The 18,543-nt window shown below is 48.0% G+C and overlaps 1 protein-coding gene across 6 annotated transcripts in view; it reads left to right on the top strand.

The window, feature by feature from the left end:
- Positions 1 to 18,543, top strand: part of LOC144147054 (uncharacterized) — a 148,167-nt gene that overhangs the window by 107,300 nt on the left and 22,324 nt on the right. For all 6 annotated transcript variants that reach the window (XM_077679083.1, XM_077679082.1, XM_077679084.1 and 3 more), the window contains one exon: positions 5,930 to 6,151. In XM_077679083.1, coding sequence (XP_077535209.1) covers positions 5,930 to 6,151 — 222 coding nt within the window. The remainder of the gene's footprint in view (positions 1 to 5,929; positions 6,152 to 18,543) is intronic.

Genomic DNA, 18,543 nt, shown 5'->3' on the forward strand with positions numbered 1-18,543 from the left:
GCACAGCTTCCCCGGCCGTTGCTAAGCAAGGCGAGGGGACGTGTTCGCCTCGCGAGATTTTATGCTGTGACGGACGGGTAACGCTCTTAATAAATGTCATTCTGCTTGTGCCAGTTACAGCTAACATCGCTTATTTCTGCGAAATTGCCCATGCAATGAAGGAAATGAATTTTCTTCACTAAGACAGGTAATTTGTGATAGCTTCACGGCTTTTCCTGACCTTAGTTTTTTAACACGAAAATAGTTTATGCTGTGATACACAGATATTTAACTGACATCATATCCGTCACGGAAATGACTCCAGCACAACCAACACAACATAACTGCAAAAAAGTTTTGTTGACGCGGAAGGTGCTGCCGTGTAGGCGAGGAGAAGCGAAGTAGTGCATCATGACGCTAATGACCGTCGAAAGCTGGCGCCGTGGTCGGGCATGGCAAGGTTTGTCATTTCTCAGTACGATGGCCCCGTAAACGCACTTCAAAAAGGCAACGATGCCAACGCGCGAATTCCGCGAGCGTGACTCATTTGGCGCGAAAAGAAACGCCAGCAGAAAGCCGGGCACGTTCGCGCGTTCACGGTTCAACCTCCGACGTCTGCCTCTCGCTTTCCACAAGCTGTGCTCGCCGCAGTGCAACTGTGCGTCGTACACGCCCTGGAGAAGGACCGAAGTGGTCGAACCTTTGCCAAATCGACCCGCCAGCAGGACGTCGCTCGCCAAGCAAAACCACAGGACAGCCGATGGCCCACAAAAATAAACCACAGTATCTTGTCAGAACTGGAACGTTAATGTTGTGTTAGAAAATCGTGTGTTTGACCCCCAAAATTGTAGCTCCTTTCCACTAAGCTTCTTTAGAGCGAAACGTCCAACAGCGCATTTTTGCTTACGGCTAGAACGCGTGTTTAGAGAATATATTTACTGTGTTTTATACTTGAAAACAATCAACTGAATTTCAATATACCCGTGTTGCCAATGGGGAATATTCGTAATATTTGTGTCTGCAGGCCCCAATTGGTCGAAAGAATTCTCCAGACTTTCAGGCAAAGCTGACTAAAATTTCCTCTTGTGGGGGACTAATGGCCTTTACCACAATCATTACTCACTTTGGAGACTAAATGACAGCGCACGAGCGGTTAGCCCGCCACCCGGTTGGCCCGTTTCGATACTCCCCAAAGACTAATTGCTCAAAGGGAGTCGCAGAAAATAATCCGGCATCACTATACCACGCCGCCGTGCAAACGTTGCTGTAGATTATACGTAAGTGCACAATGCGACAGATTCATCGCAACTGGTGTCTGATTTTCTATCCGCGAAGTCGACCGGGACCGCGATTTGCCATTGGCGCTTGGCGCTTTGCTAACTTTAGGGAATATTGTTCAGTTTGATTCATTGAACAGCCTCACAACCAGTTTCTTTGAGATGCGAAGCATCTCATGCTCGGGGCTGTGTCTCTCCCTCCCTTGTCGTTGTTGTCCGCCGTCAGCACACCCACTGCGCATGCCTGTCCAGGTACCGGTGATGATGATTGTGGAAGGATGCCCCTAGGGATTGGCCGACCAAAGAATCCACCACGAGATGGCTTCGCGTTCAACCACCGTCGTCATCTCCCAGTAGGGGAACCCTGAGTAGTATGCGAGGCATTTCTCCTCTCCTCTCCGATACTCCTCTCCTCTCCGCCATTGCTCCTTTCCTCTCTAAGCTTCTCCCCTCTCTGGGATTGAGCAGCGAATGGCAACACCTGCGGCTCCGCGCGCGATAATGCGAAGCAGCTTAGGGTTAGAGACGCGACGGTACCCTCTGCATACTCCGCTGGGGGTGCCACTCTAGCTCAGCGGTATAAATTACGCGCGCGCGCGCTCCGCTCCCCTCATTCTCCTCCCGCCACGCCGGGTTTGAACTGAAAACTAGTAGGAACTTGAGTCGACCCCATGGCTGCTTCGCATACTACTCAGGGTTCCCCTACGGGATAATGGTGAAAGTTTTTTCTCGTAAAGAACAAGCAACTCATCACCTTGTTGGGGCAGGTGGCTGGGGGATCGGATGACCCGTTTGTTTCCGCACAAATTAGCGCGAACTAAGTACATTTTTAGTGTTCGATTAGTGTTTGATGCATATGCCAATGTGCCAACAATTATTCAAGTCGCTGCATTTGTTTACTTTCGAAAACTTTTGTTTTCACTTTTGTTTTATGTTTTCCTTGATCTGAAAATTCTAAATGATCCAATTCTGTTAGCTTCATTCTGTGCTTTATCGCAATGCATGCGTCTCTATTGTGTACTTATTCAAACATTTATGTTCACACCCTTCCTGCTAAAATCCCTCATGGGATCGGTGGTATGTAAAAATAAATAAACAAATAAAAAAAATATCTTAACTACTCTAGGTATCGCATGTGAAAGCGGTCATATATGTGAGTGTCAGAATAGAGAAACAGACCATATTTTACTGCGTAGGCGAAACCAAATTCGGTGTTTCTTAGCCCCCAATTCTTCAAGTTAGCGTTGCTAGACGATAGGGAGTGGGATATTCCGCAGGATTTTACAGTGGTTGCAATATTGTCATAGCTTCGGTGCTGAGGCCAATTATGTAGCGAATGTAAAAGATAACTTCAAGGCGCTTAGCCGTAGCGAGCACCTTTAATTTGCAGTTGTCATCAGCAACGAATGCGGCTTTCTCGTCTTTTAAACATATACATATTCATTCCGCTTGGGGATCAACGTTTTCTATAGTCACTAATATTTGTCTTCTGATTGTTGACGTGCTTGAAATCTTTCATTCGCCGCTGTTATCTCGCGCGAATCGCATTCAATACAGCGTATTAACATAATCTCACCGAGAAGCGTCTACCCATCACACTTCGCCGCTAATTACCCGCCGGTCGATTAACCCTAGGCTCTTTTCTTATAATTAGTATCCATATTTTCTCCCGCGGCGCAAAGTAAAGGACCAACTAACTGAAAGGAATTGTGTTTTGTAAATCAAACTGTCCACAGAAAAATGCGAGAAATGGCAATGACGACGCCATTACAGGCGATTAAATACTCAGAAAAAAAGACTAAATGGATGCCTTTCGGCTTCCTGGTACTCCTTATGGATCGCCGCGGCGGACCATATAGTCCGCATTTGTGCACATGGCACACACTCTGCCACAGTTACTTCCCTTGAAGAAAAAAATTTGCCCGCGAAAACTAACGACCGTAATTTAGCCCCTATTTTGCTCCTTTTTTTCCTAAGAGTGCAGTTTGGTGGGTCTTGGATATGGGACAGGTTTCCGCAAAGTGTCATCTTACAAACTCGTAACATACTTCTCCCAACATTGTTCCGCACTCGGCTTCACTCTTACAAGTCTGTGTCGATATTGTCGCGAAGACAAGGACGACGCAGTTGTCTTGAAGGAGGAACAAGTTTATTGGAGCGAACTTGTGCTCCCCTAAAAACTCAAAAGAATACAGAGGCGGCGAAGCAGCGGTCAACAAAGTGACTTGCGTCGGCGAGCGTCGCAGAATCTGCAGGCTTTTAAATGCAGAGCATTTGTTTAGCTCACGATGTCACCCGGCGTTGTCGGCGTGCATCGGCGTCCGCAACAGCCGTTCAAGGTGCGCCCTCTCCCCCACTCTTTTTCTCCCGCATCACGCTACCCTCCTCGCTCTCAACAACAGGTCCGCACCCCTCCCCCTACACTATATAAAAAAATAATACTTACCGGCGCCTGGTTTCGATCCCACGACCCTGCAGGCGGAACGCAAGGTACATGGTGCTCTACCCACTGCGCCACAAAGCCGACATAGAATGGAAGGCTACGAACGCGCCTTATATCCTTGACTCATTCAAACTACGTCAAGAAGCTGCTGATACAACGCTATCACTACCACCAACTCCCCAAACACTAAACGTTAACGCAATACACCCACCCCCTATGCGACGCATTTACTCGAGTCCCCCTCGCGGGGAGATGGGCCCTTTTTTTATATTTCGGCGCGCGTGGTTCTAGAACCGTCGATACGCGTCTAGAACATTGTAGATCCAAGAAGATTATTCCGGGATGTTCACGTTAGATCGGAATTCTCTCCCTATCAGAACAGATAACACATGCGGCACAGAAAGAAAGAATGGAACACGCGCTTCCCTTGCCACAGAGATAACACAGACCGGCGCAGCCGGGCGGTAAAAGCAAAACACAAATAAACAAACCCAATGCATGGTTCGGGGCAATATCAAGCTCAGTTCTTCCTGCCGTTGAGTACCAGTGCCCGAGTATTAGCTCGCGATTGTTCGGTGGGCGTATATTTCCCCCTATATAAGTGTAAATTTGCTCTCATAAATATAACAAGCCCACGTATGCGTCGCCCACAACTTATTGAAGACGTCAATTACGCTCAAGCGCGAATCGCGAATAAGTTGTTTTTGGGTGCAGTGAAGTTTCTAAACGCTCATTTTGAGTGGTTTTTCTCTTGTAATGAGCGACGATTTTTCCTGCGATGGCTCATCAGGCGATGGTTCATCAGAATTTGTTGACATTTTTGTATTAGGGGAATACAGAATTAGTTCGTAGCATTAGCAATGAAAAAGACGTTGGCTGCCCTGAAAATTTAGTGTTAATTGTTTACTTTTCTTTACCTTCTGTAGCTTTTGCCAGATTTTCTAACAGAATACTTAAGTACGTATTCCGTTTGAGGTAAAAAGTAGAGATCAGACGGGAGCCCTTCCAAAGTCTGCCCTTTACCTGTCGCTACTTTTGTAAATTTGCCTCGTAATCATGAACCAACTGCCACAAAACCTTTACTTAAATTAGCCGTAAATAGAATTTTTTTACATTTTTTTAAACAGGAAGTGAACAGATTTGGGTGCTGCCAAGAATACCTTAGGCAAAATGATTTTATTTCCGGAAGATAGCACATACTACCAGAGCAAGAATATGAAATTAGGATGGTATTCCCGAAATCCTCAGAATAAAGGCATGAAAGATTACCACCCTAATTCTTACACAAACCTATTCTTCCCCCAACAGTTTCTTTTCGTGTTCGACATTTGTTATTACTGCTACAGAAAACTGGTTTAGATATCATACAACGTTAGAGCCCTTCTACCATGGTTAGCAAGAAATCCAGCGGAGTTGGACGTCGGAGGGAAGTGCGGTGTTGTGAATTAGGTATATTGAAGAGGGAAATTGTCAGATCACAACGTAACATACTAAATACACCCAATGGTTTTGTACCAAAAAATGCGTTCTATTATAGCGCGGCTACGCCAATCACAGCCGCTGCTTTACTGCGCCCTACGGGTGACTTGCAGGGAGCGCGCGCTACAGCGCAGTGGCAGGGAAGAGATGGACTCCGCGGGTGGTAACCACTGAACGCGACCCTGTAAAGAGGCGGCGATGGTGGAGAGAAGAACACAGTGGGGCTGTAACCATACTCCATCCGTATATGGCAATGCTTCACAGGGCAACACACAATGCGGGGGAAACCAGCCTTCGCAAAGCAGTCTTACACTATTTTCTTAAAGTCACCTTAACCCCTAAGCACGGCTGCACTGCTGGACGACATTTTTAGGGAAAATGTAAGTCATTTCGAAATGTAGAGGCCCTAGGAAATTTTTATGTTTTATGAATTATTTTATGTGCTGAACCCTCGCCGATGGGTAAAGTATCCACACCACCGCGAGAACCTGAGATTCGGCATACACAGCTTCGCTGTTAAAAGTGATCCACCTGCACCAATTTCGTTAAAGCGTAATTGTGACTGGTACAATATTTTATCTCGTGGCACCATATTCCCTGATGGATACAGGTAATAAGTTACGACACTCTTTTGCGAACATTGCAGTCTCTACCTGATCTGCATACTTCATCTCGGGTGAATTCTTGAGGCAATTTCTTTCCAGTTAACGCGAACTGTAGCAATAAATCTGTCATTTTTTTTTCTGCGCAGGACACGTGTATGGTTGACCTCGAGAACAAATATGGGGCGACTGCACTCCTCCTAGCCGCCGGCGAAGGCCACTGGGACATTGTGGAGATGCTGCTCTTCGCTGGCGCGAATGTAAACAAAGCCGACCGGCAGGGCAACACACCGCTGCACATGAGCCTGATGAAAGCCAAGGAGCGGCTCACAAAGTCGCTGCCCATGCCAACCAGCCCTGCAATGAAAGCCGTACGTACACTACCTGGAATCTGAGGTCGTTCACAAAAGTACTTGAAAAGACGCGGAAAGTTTTAATCATTGTCTAATGACTTTAACTGGATGTAATTTGCTTTGTCCAACGCGCTTTCTAAATTTTTGGCCGAGCAGTTTTCGTACTTTTTAAACAGAATAGTTGCTCCAACGTGTCATTTTGATTTCGGTTGGGTGATGTCAGCTCTAGAAACATATCTACAGTTTGCCCAGGTGTTAATGTGCAATTTTCTTGCAGCTTTTCTTATGTAAACTTCGCGAGAAGAAAGTGGTCGTACAAAAAATTTACTCGCGGGAACCTAGTCATTTAAGTAGAAAAATAATATCCGAGCAAAATGCCAATCGGTGTGAACTTAGTGCACAGAAACGTTTTAGGAAACACTTAAGGGACATGGAATTTTGCTTTTCGGTGGCTTTTGAAATCAAGCGAAACTGCCTAGTGTTGCTGTACAAATAAATAACTTGAGTCCAATGTTGATCTGCCGTTAAGCGACAAAAATTATTGTTTTTTTAAGTAGTGTTCCACGTTCTTTTAATGGGCTGCTGAATTAAAGATCTCGATTCGCTAATATTAGCTGTGTAATGCCGATTGGTTAGTGGTGGTTGGTCAGCCGATTGAAGTAGTTTAACTAGAGTAAAGAACAAAATATGGCATGACAATGTTTGAAGGCTTCTTTTAAAGCTTAATAATAGCTTGTTACTCTAAAACTCCTTCCGTCAGCATTACACGAAGAAAAAAACGACGCAACCATGACGATGATTATAAAAAAACAGGTTACTTTTACCTGTACTTTGGGGATCGGAAGCTTTAACAGGGATCACAATCGGGAGCATCGAGTGACCAAAGTCCCATCTTTGCAAAACAATGAATTCGAAACATGCAGTTATAGTGTAGTACGTGTTGCCTGTCACGTTAACGAAATTGTACGTCAGCAGACCACGTCACTACACAGAACTACGATGTAGCATTAACGAGTTAAGCTTTTGGCTTCACAAACGTGGCTGAACTTCATTTCCTGAGAAACGTTTAGGAAAAGTGGTAGCTAGCTTTGTGCTAATATTGTCGGAATACTTACATGCACCTGAGTTCATAAAAACAGCTTGGTTAATTTACTCGTCATAATTTCGACGGGAAATAATAAATTCACCAATATTCTTTTACACACATATTAAACAATTCCAGTCCTTAACATGCGACCGCATTTTTTGGCATTGCTACTTTGATTCGTTTTGAATTGTGCACCTAATCCTTTTTCGCAAAATATTACTAAGCATTTCAGAATCCCTGTCGGTACTGTATCTATAGTAATGTGCCATTCTGAAGTGACTCAAACAGTGCGAATGTATTGTAAATCGTGCCTTTTCCCCAAATGAATTTGCTAAAACCTCTTCTAGACTAGTTCTGAACAATTTTACAAAGCATGCATCTCCGTGCAGCATTTTGTGATGCCAAGAATTTCACGACAGCGGTGGTCGCTTCTGAATCGAATGCGATTTCAAAGCTATCAGATCATAGTAAAAAGATTGTAGCATTGCGCATATATTTTATATTGTTAAGGCAAGATTGAAATCAACTGTTCGTAAACCCTTTTTAAACGCAGGTTTACTTGCTCGGCTGTGGAACGTTTAGGGGGTTAAAGTTTTAGATACTTTTACCTTGGTGAATAGGCTGCATACGAAGGAATTTTTACCTAATTAATAAACCATTTTAAAAGCAAAGGTTTCTACCTCTACCAGTCAACGGTTTCGTCGTGGCGGGCGCCACAAAAAACTTCCCACCAGGCTCACAAAAAAATTACGTCCACCTCCCCTCGCGGGAACCCTGGTGTGAAGCGACGCTGAGGGGGGTTCAAGCGCAAGCGGAGAGCAACCGTCGACCGAAAGGCCACCAGAGAGCGGCACACCGGTTATATGCGCAGAGCTCCCGAAGGAGAGGAGACCGCGGAGAGAGAGAGTGCTGCGGCTATGACGCAACACAATCCAACACAATCCACTTTAATCCAATCCAATCCAATCCAAATCCAATCCAATCTAAGTCAAGCCAAACCAAACCAAGCCAAGCCAAGCCAATTGAATCTAATCCAATGCCCCTTGCGAGAGAGTGTTCGCAATCGGAGAGGAGAGGGGGAGAGCGGCTGCGGAGAACTACGAATGTACACAGGAAGGACAGGGCCGCCGACAAGAGATGCTCTGAGCGTCGCATCTAAAAAAATTGGCCGCGTATCTGCTCCTTTCGTTGCAAATGCCGTCAAAAGACGACAGCCTTTAACGGCTTTTGCGAAGTAAATGCCTCCGTTCGCTTTGCCGCTCACCTCTCATGTTGTTCCTCTTGCGTGGCGCTCCTACCAAGGTAAAGACGCCAAAGGTTTGCTTAAATGGTTTTAAATTTCCCGCGTTCCACTGCTCCAAACCGGGTGTCTCGATGCGAACGCTGCCGTACGGCGAAGACGCGCGTAAATCGAGGCGCCCTACTTCAGCGTTTATAGAACCGCGTTTCCCTACTCCACGTGCGTTGCAAGCAGAACGTGGAACCTATCTAGTGGAACCTTGCGTAACTGTTGCCGGTTGATTTCTTAAAATGGCGCCAGAAGCTATAGTGGCGTGGGCGACAGCAGGCGACGGTGGAGTGAATTCTTTTTCTGCAGTTGATGAAGTATTTATTTTCGCAAAAGTCAAGCATGTTTGATTTTTTTATAAAGGAACACTGCAAATATCACTTCTGTATTGATTTGTTGTCTCATATTTGCGTAATGTCTTGTTCTTCTTCAACAATGTTGACAAGTATGAACATTACACCGGACATAGACGGGTAGATTTAGCTGTGACGATATAAGACTATTGCGCAGGCATTGTTTTGCTTTGGCCGGGTGGCTGAATCGAGTCACAGACAGACGGACAGACAGACAGACAGACGGACAGACAGACGAAAATTTCTGGGTTTAAATAGCCCAAGAAAGACTATCGTCTTTAAAACTATTGGCAACGCCAGGGGTCGCACCTGGGCTCGAACAGAAGCGGAGCGAGAGCCCGTCGTCCTGGCGACTAAGCTACGCTCACACGTAAAGATGGTGGCAGACGCTGGTTTTGATTCAGTGGCTGAGGAGGGGGAGGGCGCTATTTGGAGGCGACACATGAAACAAGAGTGAGGGCCAGACAGTAAGAGAGATGACGCAGTAGCCACGTGTGCCGCCCTCCTGCTCACCCTTCTAAAGACGTTCCTCTGCATTTTCTTTCTGCCGACGCACGGCCTGGCTAGAGCAGCGGCGTCCGCCGTTTTAGAGCCCGGCCGCTGCTGCATTTGGAATGCCGTCCCAGGTAACGGCTAGCAGAATCTCTGGTTTCACTCTTTGTACAGCCGCATGTGTGAATTCACGTGACGTCGCATGTAGAATTGTTGTGGGTGTCGTTTAAGCTTTACCCGCCGCGGTGGCTCCGTGGCTAAGGCGTTACGCTGCTGAGCATGAGGACGCGGGTTCGAATCCCGGCCGCGGTGGCCGCTTTTCTGATGAACGCGAAAAGCAAAAACGCCCGTGTGTACGAGATTTCGGCGCATGTTAAAGATCGCCAGGTGGTCAAAATCAATCCAGAGCCGTCCCCTACGGCGGGCCTCATCGCCTGCGTTGCGTCGGCGCGTTAAACCATACAATGAACTATCATTTACAGCTTTGCTTTCCACCTACCTTCACAGCATGCATTGGAGCCAATTTTTGTGTAATAAATTTGCATTCACAGTCTTCTATGCTCGTCACTGTTTCGGCCTCTTTTAGGCAAAACAAAGACTACCATAGAATCAATTAGTTATAAATCTATTATCGCCTGCTACTTCACCTCTTCTTTTTTGCTTGTCCAAATCCATGCCCCTCAATGTTTGAAAAGTGCTCTTTGGGGCGACTGCGCATGATTAGTCCTTTTTTGTTTTCCGTTCCAGGCTTCCTCCGCTTGTTCTTGCTTCTTCAGTATTTTTCTGGTGTACTCTGGAATATCCGGAGTGTTCGGCTGCATGTTATTGTTTCTACTGCAATGTCAGGGGCTATATTTTTGTTTTTGAATGTCTGCGCTCGCTTTCTGACATAGTGGGCCCTTGTTTTAATTAGGCTTTATTCTCAAGCAGCCAGCGTTCACGATGAATATCATCGTCAGGTTTTTATTCACTGGATCCACGTAAAATGCTCCTTCTGAAGTCCTGACTGCACAGCAGTTTCACATCTTTCTTTTTTGTTGTTTCTACCTTTAGTTTTGAGATCCAAAACAATTTGGTCGCTCACTGTTACGTGATCACTGCAAATAACTTTGCCCAGTACTTGTCACGGAGAAACGAATGCAATAAACCAAACAAAGTTTATTAGGGGTGAACTTGTGCCCAAAACAAGACAAAAAGAACCAGCGTGGCGTTCGCGTTGCGAAGCACGGCCCAACTGCGCCCGCGCGATACTCTTCTTTTTCTTCTCATGAAGATCTCAGCGCGTGCTTACGCGACCGACTTCGCCTCAGAACGCTCGCGATCTCGCTGCGAGACTAGAAGGGCAGGGGCTAGAGCGACTCGCATTGCGCGAGTGCATGTATCAATACCTGCATTGTAAAATTAATTGAAATCAATTATATTTGTATTTTCCCCAGTTTGACTTTTCTACGTTGTTTTGGTTTTCACTTCCGGATGAAAATATTTTATTTTCAAGGTACTTATTCTGTGAAATTTAAACAGTGTATCTCCTGGCGCATTCCGACTACCAATTCTTATGTTTTCAACTGCATGCGCAACGGCCTGGCATTCTCCATTTATGAAATAACGTCGCCATGACTACGCTGTGTAGTTTTTATCTCATTCATTGCTAATGCAACATTCTTGCAGAACATGCAATGACCTTATCTTTGTAGAGTGATGTTAGTGCCTAAACCTGTTTTGCGGTTGGCGAAAGCTTTAAAGCGAAGCTTTTGTTGTCTGACTGATGGCGTCATTTGCCGGAGTAAACCGCTATGAAGGAAAGCCAGTTTGGCACCGTTGGTTTCACAAAACAAAGAAGTGATAAGACATCAAGCGCCCCAAAGCAATCACTTTCCGTGGTCATCATTGAACCTGGGTTCGTCGGGTTATGAAGTCAGTATCTACGCGATTGCGGCATTTCTGACACGGTCGAAACAATTTGGATTTTAGTCTCTCACGTTCCCTTAATCTGCACAGGAGAAAGCTCCACGTTTTAACCATCTGTGAGCTAGGTCGTGGGTCGAATGAACATCGAATGGGAGAAAATAGGGTTTGAGAATTTAAAAGGTTAGATAATAGAGAAAACTCAGGTTACAGTGGATCAGGACAGAGGAGCACGGGGAGAAAACGTCTGACGCGGTGCACAGGCGAAGTGCACGTACACGTGGGAGAGTGAAAACCCCAACATAAACACTCGCGTTGAGTCTGGCCTCGCCTCATGTTCTATGGCATAGCACACCCGAGTCAGGGGAACGTTCGTGCTCTTGAGGAGCGCGGGTCCTCGCGCCGCGGTCGTGGCAGTAAATTGCGTTTTTCTGCGCATCTTCGGCCGGCAGCTTTGGTGGTTTCGGGTGGCTAAGCACCCCGCTATGGCCGACCGTTTTCTTTTCTCGCCGAAGGGAATTCTTCGAATCGTCGGAGCTAGCTGACACCATCTTTCACTTAAGAATGCGACTTGTATTTTTTTTGTTCAGCATGAAGACAACCGCAGCGGCCCATTGGCTAGGCGAAATATTTTTCCACATTTCAATGCATTTTATACTGCCGAGAGCTACGCTTTTTCGCCATGGGCTTTAGAGGACTGGATGGGCGCGGTATTCGAGTGGTGAAATCCCCAAGGCTGGTTTGGCCAGCGATATCGTGCTGTAGGGCACTCAACTGTAATTGGCGACCTCCAGAAAATTATCAACGGGCTTCGCTCTAAAGGGTCCGCTCTAGCTGAGATGGACACCGAGATCACCGACTCCCTCGACGTTGAGGCGTTTTGTGAAGAAGTCGCGGGTGCCATAGACTACGGTGAGAAGATTGGCAACGCTATGAGCAGGCTTTGGTTCGCCATGAACGCGCGCGCTCCGGCTGCTGCTCCTTTCATTGAAGGCCAGCTACAGAGGCTTGCGGGGACTATCAACAAGTCCAGCAACGCTATCGGAGCTGTTCACACAGAGCTCATCAGCGAAAATGCCGCCGCTCAGGGTAGGCCACCAGCACCGGGTCTAGGCGTAAATTTGCCAAAGCTTCAAATACCCATCTTTGCCGGTGAGAGCCGTGAATGGCAGGGCTTTTGGGAGCACTATGAGGCCACTATACACGCTCACCCCGATCTCGCCGGCATTAGGAAGTTTCAGTATTTCAAGACTTACCTCGCCGGCGCTGCAAAACGAGCAATGGAAGGTATACGCCTCACTGACGCAAATTATAAGTTTGCCGTAACGGTGCTCACCGAACGCTATGGCCGAAAGGATCTCATCATCGATGACCACATAGACAGCCTGCGTTCCATCGAAGCAATCGAGTCATCGTCTCAAGTTTCACGTCTGTGAGACCTCAATGAACAGATTCAGTTCCGTACCGGCTGTTTGGATAGCCTTGGCAGGCCGTCTGCAGAGTACGCGGTTGTTCTGCACCGGGTGATGATGCGCTCATTGCCAGAAGATCTGGCAATCCTGTACCGCAAGCGCACGAAGACCGACACGGCGGGAGCGGACTCTGCAGCGGAATCTCGAGAACAGCAAGTCAAGGCCATCCGGAAGTTCCCCCAAGTGGAGGTTGAATGCAGAGAGCATAGTCGAGTGCCACGCGAGAAACCCAACTTTAAAGAGGTTGCCAGCTAACCGCAACGTGAAACCGCCTCAAATACCATCCGCCCTATCATTAGCAGCACGGTCCACATCGTCAGGTGCCGATCCGTTCATGGCTGCGCAGACTCAGCGACATTCCAGTGCAGGCGATGCGTAGGTGCCAGGCCACACTATCAGCGGAGTACAAGCGCCGACGGCTGTCCAGGAAGCATGGCTGTTTCAAGTATGGGAAGAAAGGCCACACTGCCCACAATTGCCGAGCCGCAGCATGGCTCAGGTGCGAGCACTGCTCAGGGCGCCATATTTCTACACTGTGAGGCATTTGGGGAAGAGCAGCAACGGGCACTCCATGACCACCTACTCCTATCGGAGCTGAAAACCGAGAGGTGGAAACACAACCAGAAAGGTAGGTGACCACAGCTCCCGCAAGCAACACGTCGTCGTCACCCGTGTTGCTACAAACCGCCATGGTGTGAGCGTCCGGAAACCGCAACCGCCTGCCGGTACGGATACTGCTTGATACCCGAAGCCAACGGTCCGTCTTCCGTCAAGACCTGTCGCAGCAGCTATCTCTGCCCAGCACTGGAACTGAGGATTTGGCAGTGCTCACATTCGGAAAGTGCAACCGCCCACTTCAGTACAAATGCCAAAGGGTGAACATAACTCTTTGCGGCCGCTTTGAAATGAGCTGACCCTCCATGCTCTGGAAGTGCCAGAGGTCTGTACAGTAAAGGGCCCAGCCATATAGAGCACCATTATTGCAATGCTGCGTGACCGGAATTTGCCCTTAGCTGAGGAGCCCCAAGACGATAAACCTGAGGACTCCGTGATACGCGTGTCGATCGGCTGTGACAATTACTAGAGGATATCTACCAGACGTGTCGAGTGCTTCACCGACACCCTGTGCAACGTGGAGACAATATTCGGCTGGGTACCTCAAGGAACCTACACTGACGTCTGCCATCGTCTAACACCACGTAGCACCAGTGCAACTGCATTTTTTCTGGATTGTACTGATGACTGCCGCATGGAGTTCCGAGCGGGAGACCCGTCGGAGGTGTGCCGGTTGGACGTCATCGGTATAAGCGACACAGACGAGGAGCACGACGTCAACAAACACCCGGCGCTCATACAGTTTCGTAGTGCAGTACACAAGAGCGTAGATCGCTAGGTAGCACCGCTCATGATCAAGACACCTGGGCTCCCTTCATCCACGAACCGAACTGTACCCGAATGCAGGCTGAAAACGTCGCTTCGGCGGTTTGAAAATCAGCGAGAACTGCTGCAGGAGTACGATGCCGCCATCAGCGAGTACTTCAAGTAAGGCCATGCTGAGAGAGTAGTACCATCTGAAACCATAGGACAGAGTGCCTACTACCTACCTCATCATGCGGTTGTCCGACGCGAAGCCGTTAGTACCAAGGTCCGCGTCGTGTTGGATGCCTCATTGCATGAGTACGGGATACCGTCTTTAAAGGAAGCGCTTGATAAGGGCATCAAGCTTGGTCCTGATCTCCTGCAGCTTCTCCTGCAGTTAGGTGCAGCCCCCTCGTTCTCACCGCGGGTATCTGGAAGGCCTTCCTCCAGATAAGCACTCAACCGGAAGACACAGACGTTCTCCGTTTCCTGTGGGTTGACCGATTACCGACCTTTGACCATACCGTCCCGACAATCGCCGATTGGCGCATGACTAGGGCTCCTTTCGGAGCGTCGACTAGCCCGTTCTTGCTGTCAGCCACTCTGCAGCACCACCTGCAAACGTGGAAGACAACACAACCGGACAATGCAGCTCGTCTACAACGGTCATTCTACGTGGGCGACTTCGTCATAGGCGTGTCTTCTGAAGAGGAGGTATCGGAGATTTACCCGGAAGCAAATGCCATTATTACCGATGGAGGAATGGAGCTTAGAAAATTGTGCTCGAATTCACCCTTGCTCTGCACCCAATTTTTGAACGATGGTCTCTCACTTGAGAACGTTACAGAGCAGAGCTCCATTTCCAAAGTACTTGGTTTTCTATGGGACTGCTGATCAGATGATATCGTCAGCACCAAGCAAGGCGTTTTATCGGACCTTCAAACCCAACCATCGACGAAGCAAAGCGTTTTGCGAGCCTTCGCCAAGCTTTTCGATCCGTTGGGCTTCATCGCTCCGTTTCACGTGAGAGCTAGACTGCTGTTACAAAGGCTCTGGCGGCAGGGCATCGCATGGGACGAGTCTCTACTACCAGACATCAAGGACTTGTGGATGGAATGGGTATCAGAGCGCCCTGTCCTATCTGCCCTGCGCATTCCACGTTGCTTGCTACTGGCATCAAAAGGTCATGATAGTGCGATGATACATTTGATCGCTGACGCCAGACCTTATGCATAGGCCGTCACAGTGTTCATACGTCACCCCGTAGTACGGCACCACTGAAGACCGTTTCTCTACCGCGTTTAGAACTTTCGCCGGGCTTCTAGCGGCGAGTTTATGGCACTACATTCGTAACATGCCAGAGTTCTCATCCTGTGTCTCCTATTTTCAGACTGACTCAACCATACCATTGCATTGGGTTTCTGGCGACGAAAACCGGTAGGAGACTTTTGTGAGGAACCGTGTTCGTGAAATCCAGCAGTTGACTCAAGGTTTCACCTGACGGCACTGTTCGAGTGCAGACAACACGGCGGACCTTTTGACGCACGAAGTAGCCGCAGTAGTTCTATGACGAAACCCAACGTGGTGGACTGGACCTCTGTTGTTGGCGGAACCAGAACGCCACGGGCCTTTCACCTCTTGCGCTGCAATAACAGTGAGTGAGCTGGCCAGCGAACTTGCGTCCGTGTGCCCAACCGCAATCCTGCAGAACCTGCACGTCCACCCACACCACTGCTGGACATCAAGAACTGCGGCTCAAGACTCCTCAGAGTAAGCGCCTGAATTTTAGGGTTTGTTTGCGACGCTACCCTAATGCAACCAACCTTCTCTGGGCCACTGACGACACTTGAACTAGATCAGACGGAGTGGTATTGGCTCTATCTGGTTCAGAAAATGCCTTCCCATCCGAGATTGCCGCACGTCAAGCTGGCCAGCCGTTGCCATTATGCTCCAGCGTTCTGACTCTACGGCCAGATGTTGGCCTGGATGGCTTGCTTAGAGTTGGAGGCCGCTTACAGGTACTTGATCGGTCAGAGGAAGTTAAGCATCCAATCATCTCCCCAAGTGACCACGTGTTTACGCGACACATGTCCGTTTTCTGCACGCAGGACTTCAAGTTACGCTTCTGGACCTTCGGTCAAGGTTTTGGATCTTCAGTCGTGCTTACCGTGTCACCGTCGATGTTTAGTTCCGTCGTCTGTGCCGGTGGCACAATCACCGAAAGACCGCATAGCAGGGACGTCACCATTCGGTGTCGTGGGAGTAGTCTTCTGCGGACCCCTTCACTACAGCTCTACGAAACAGTATGTGAAGCTGTATATTGCTGTTTTCTCCTGTGCAGTGACGCCAGCGGTTCATATCAAAATAACTTCAGACATAGCGGCACAAGCATTCATCCTCTCCTTTCGTTTTTTACGTCCAGACAAGGAATTCCGTCTACAGTCTATTCTGATAGCGCCGAGAAGTTCCACAGCTGTTGGAAACAGTTGCGCTCGCTGCTCACGGACACCGTCCAGGACCACACAAGTGCTCACCACATCAACTGGAAATTCATTGCTAAACGAACTCCGTGGTGGGTTGGCTTCTGACAGTGCATCATCCGGACAGTCAAGGATGCGTTGAAGCGCTGCCTTGGACGAAACAGCCTGAGTTACGAAGAGGTGATCACTGTACTGGCCGTGGTGGAACCGATTGTCAACTGCCACCCTCTAACCCAACTGTGCGAGGTTTGCGATGATGCAGTTGCACTGACGCTATCGCACTTTTTAACCGGCAAGCGCACTGTGGGACCACCACCACGATCTGCCGACTGTTTGCCTAGCTGCGCCGCGCATGACTTGCGACGAAGGGTAAACTACAGAGATGAGCTTCTGCGCCGAATATGGAAGCGTTGGAAAGAAAAATATTTGCTTCTACGCTCCGCTCATACCTGCCCGCCTTCATCATCATCCCGACTACGTGAAGGCGGCTTGGTGATTTTCGAGAACGACAACGTGCCGGCGCTGCAATGAAAGCTCGGCAGAGTGGTTCAGGCGTTTACTGGTAGGGACGGCATCGACAGATACTTTACAGTCACCTACCCAAACGGCCAACAATTACAGTGGGCTGCTCAGCGGTTATACCCCTTGGAGGCGGACGACGATTCCGCGGCCCAGGGAAGATGTTGAATTTCCCGCGGGAAAGCAGTGGCGGGAAGCGCCATGCACCTCGCCGCTCAACTAGAGAAGAGGGCGAAGAGGCGGGCAGCTGGGTATGCGCGTGAGCACGCAATAAAGAAAGACGAGAACCAGGAGGTGTTCCATCAGATAACACGGGTGTTGGTCTCTTCGCTCTCTCTACACTGTAAAGCTGTTTCCACTTCTCATGGTTTATTTGTTACGCTTAGCTGTGTTCAATTGACCGAGGTGGCCTCTTTAGAATCAGTGAATCTTAGCACCCCCGTTTACTGCTGTTCCTTCCACTGCGCTAAGCAGGTGCTCTATAGGTCGTAAACACTGATTCCAGGAGTTCTTCCTTTTACTCGCTGGTTAGCTGTGTGCAGAATTCTTAATCAGGACGCCGTATTGTTTGCAGGTGAGAGAGCCCCTTTTGCGAACCACGGTGTGCTAACACTGTGGTTGCCGCTCCCAGTATGGCCTCGCGTGATATTCGGTTTTGTTGTGTCATACATGTCGGGGCAGCTTTTCAAACATACGAATGTAATAAAAGGGAATAACTATGCCGCACTTTTGAAAATTTTCGGAGGCAGAATACGGGGCCCACCTCATCGATTCACACAGGTGTTCTCTTTAGATCTTAGCATGAAAAGTGAAAGCAAAGAAGATGTCACTACTGAAATGTTATAACTGAAGTATGTTTGTATTTTTCGTCTGAAATTTAGGCTTTGTATATATTTCAAAACAAAACGCAGCAAAACACACAGTCTTGTTTCAATCTCACCTCCGAAACATCACAAAACACGTTCGACGTTTTGCAACTTTAGCTACTGTGAAGACTTTATTCGCCTCAGCTGTGTAACATAATTATGGTAACTTGCATTCGCATAACGACTTTTGTTCAGAAAGTTGTGTGGCACAGGTTGCGGAATAGCATCGGTATTATACGGCTGTTGCTGATAGAGAAAATAAAAAGTACCCCACACTTTTGCATAATCAGCTGCCTTCGTCTCCGCCCCAAACCATCATAAAAGAGACTTCAAAGTAGAAAACTTTCAACATGATACGGTCGTTGTATATCCCCTGCACTAGATCACTTGGTTATCACTGGACATATCAGTCGAAAGTTCGATGTTTGTGTCGCTTATATTCCTCATGTATTATCTACTTTTCTTGTTTTTTTCGTTTGAACTTTTAGCTTCACACCAAGGAAGGTCACCGACTTTTCCTACGCCGTGCTTCGTGTCTTTATTAGCTGAATACATAGTTTTTCTTTTGTTGGAATTTACGGCACCTCAG

This window comes from Haemaphysalis longicornis, unplaced genomic scaffold (genome assembly GCF_048455015.1).
Source record: "Haemaphysalis longicornis isolate Haplotype H1 unplaced genomic scaffold, Haemaphysalis longicornis Haplotype H1 scaffold_7, whole genome shotgun sequence".
In the NCBI taxonomy this organism is placed as follows: domain Eukaryota; kingdom Metazoa; phylum Arthropoda; class Arachnida; order Ixodida; family Ixodidae; genus Haemaphysalis; species Haemaphysalis longicornis.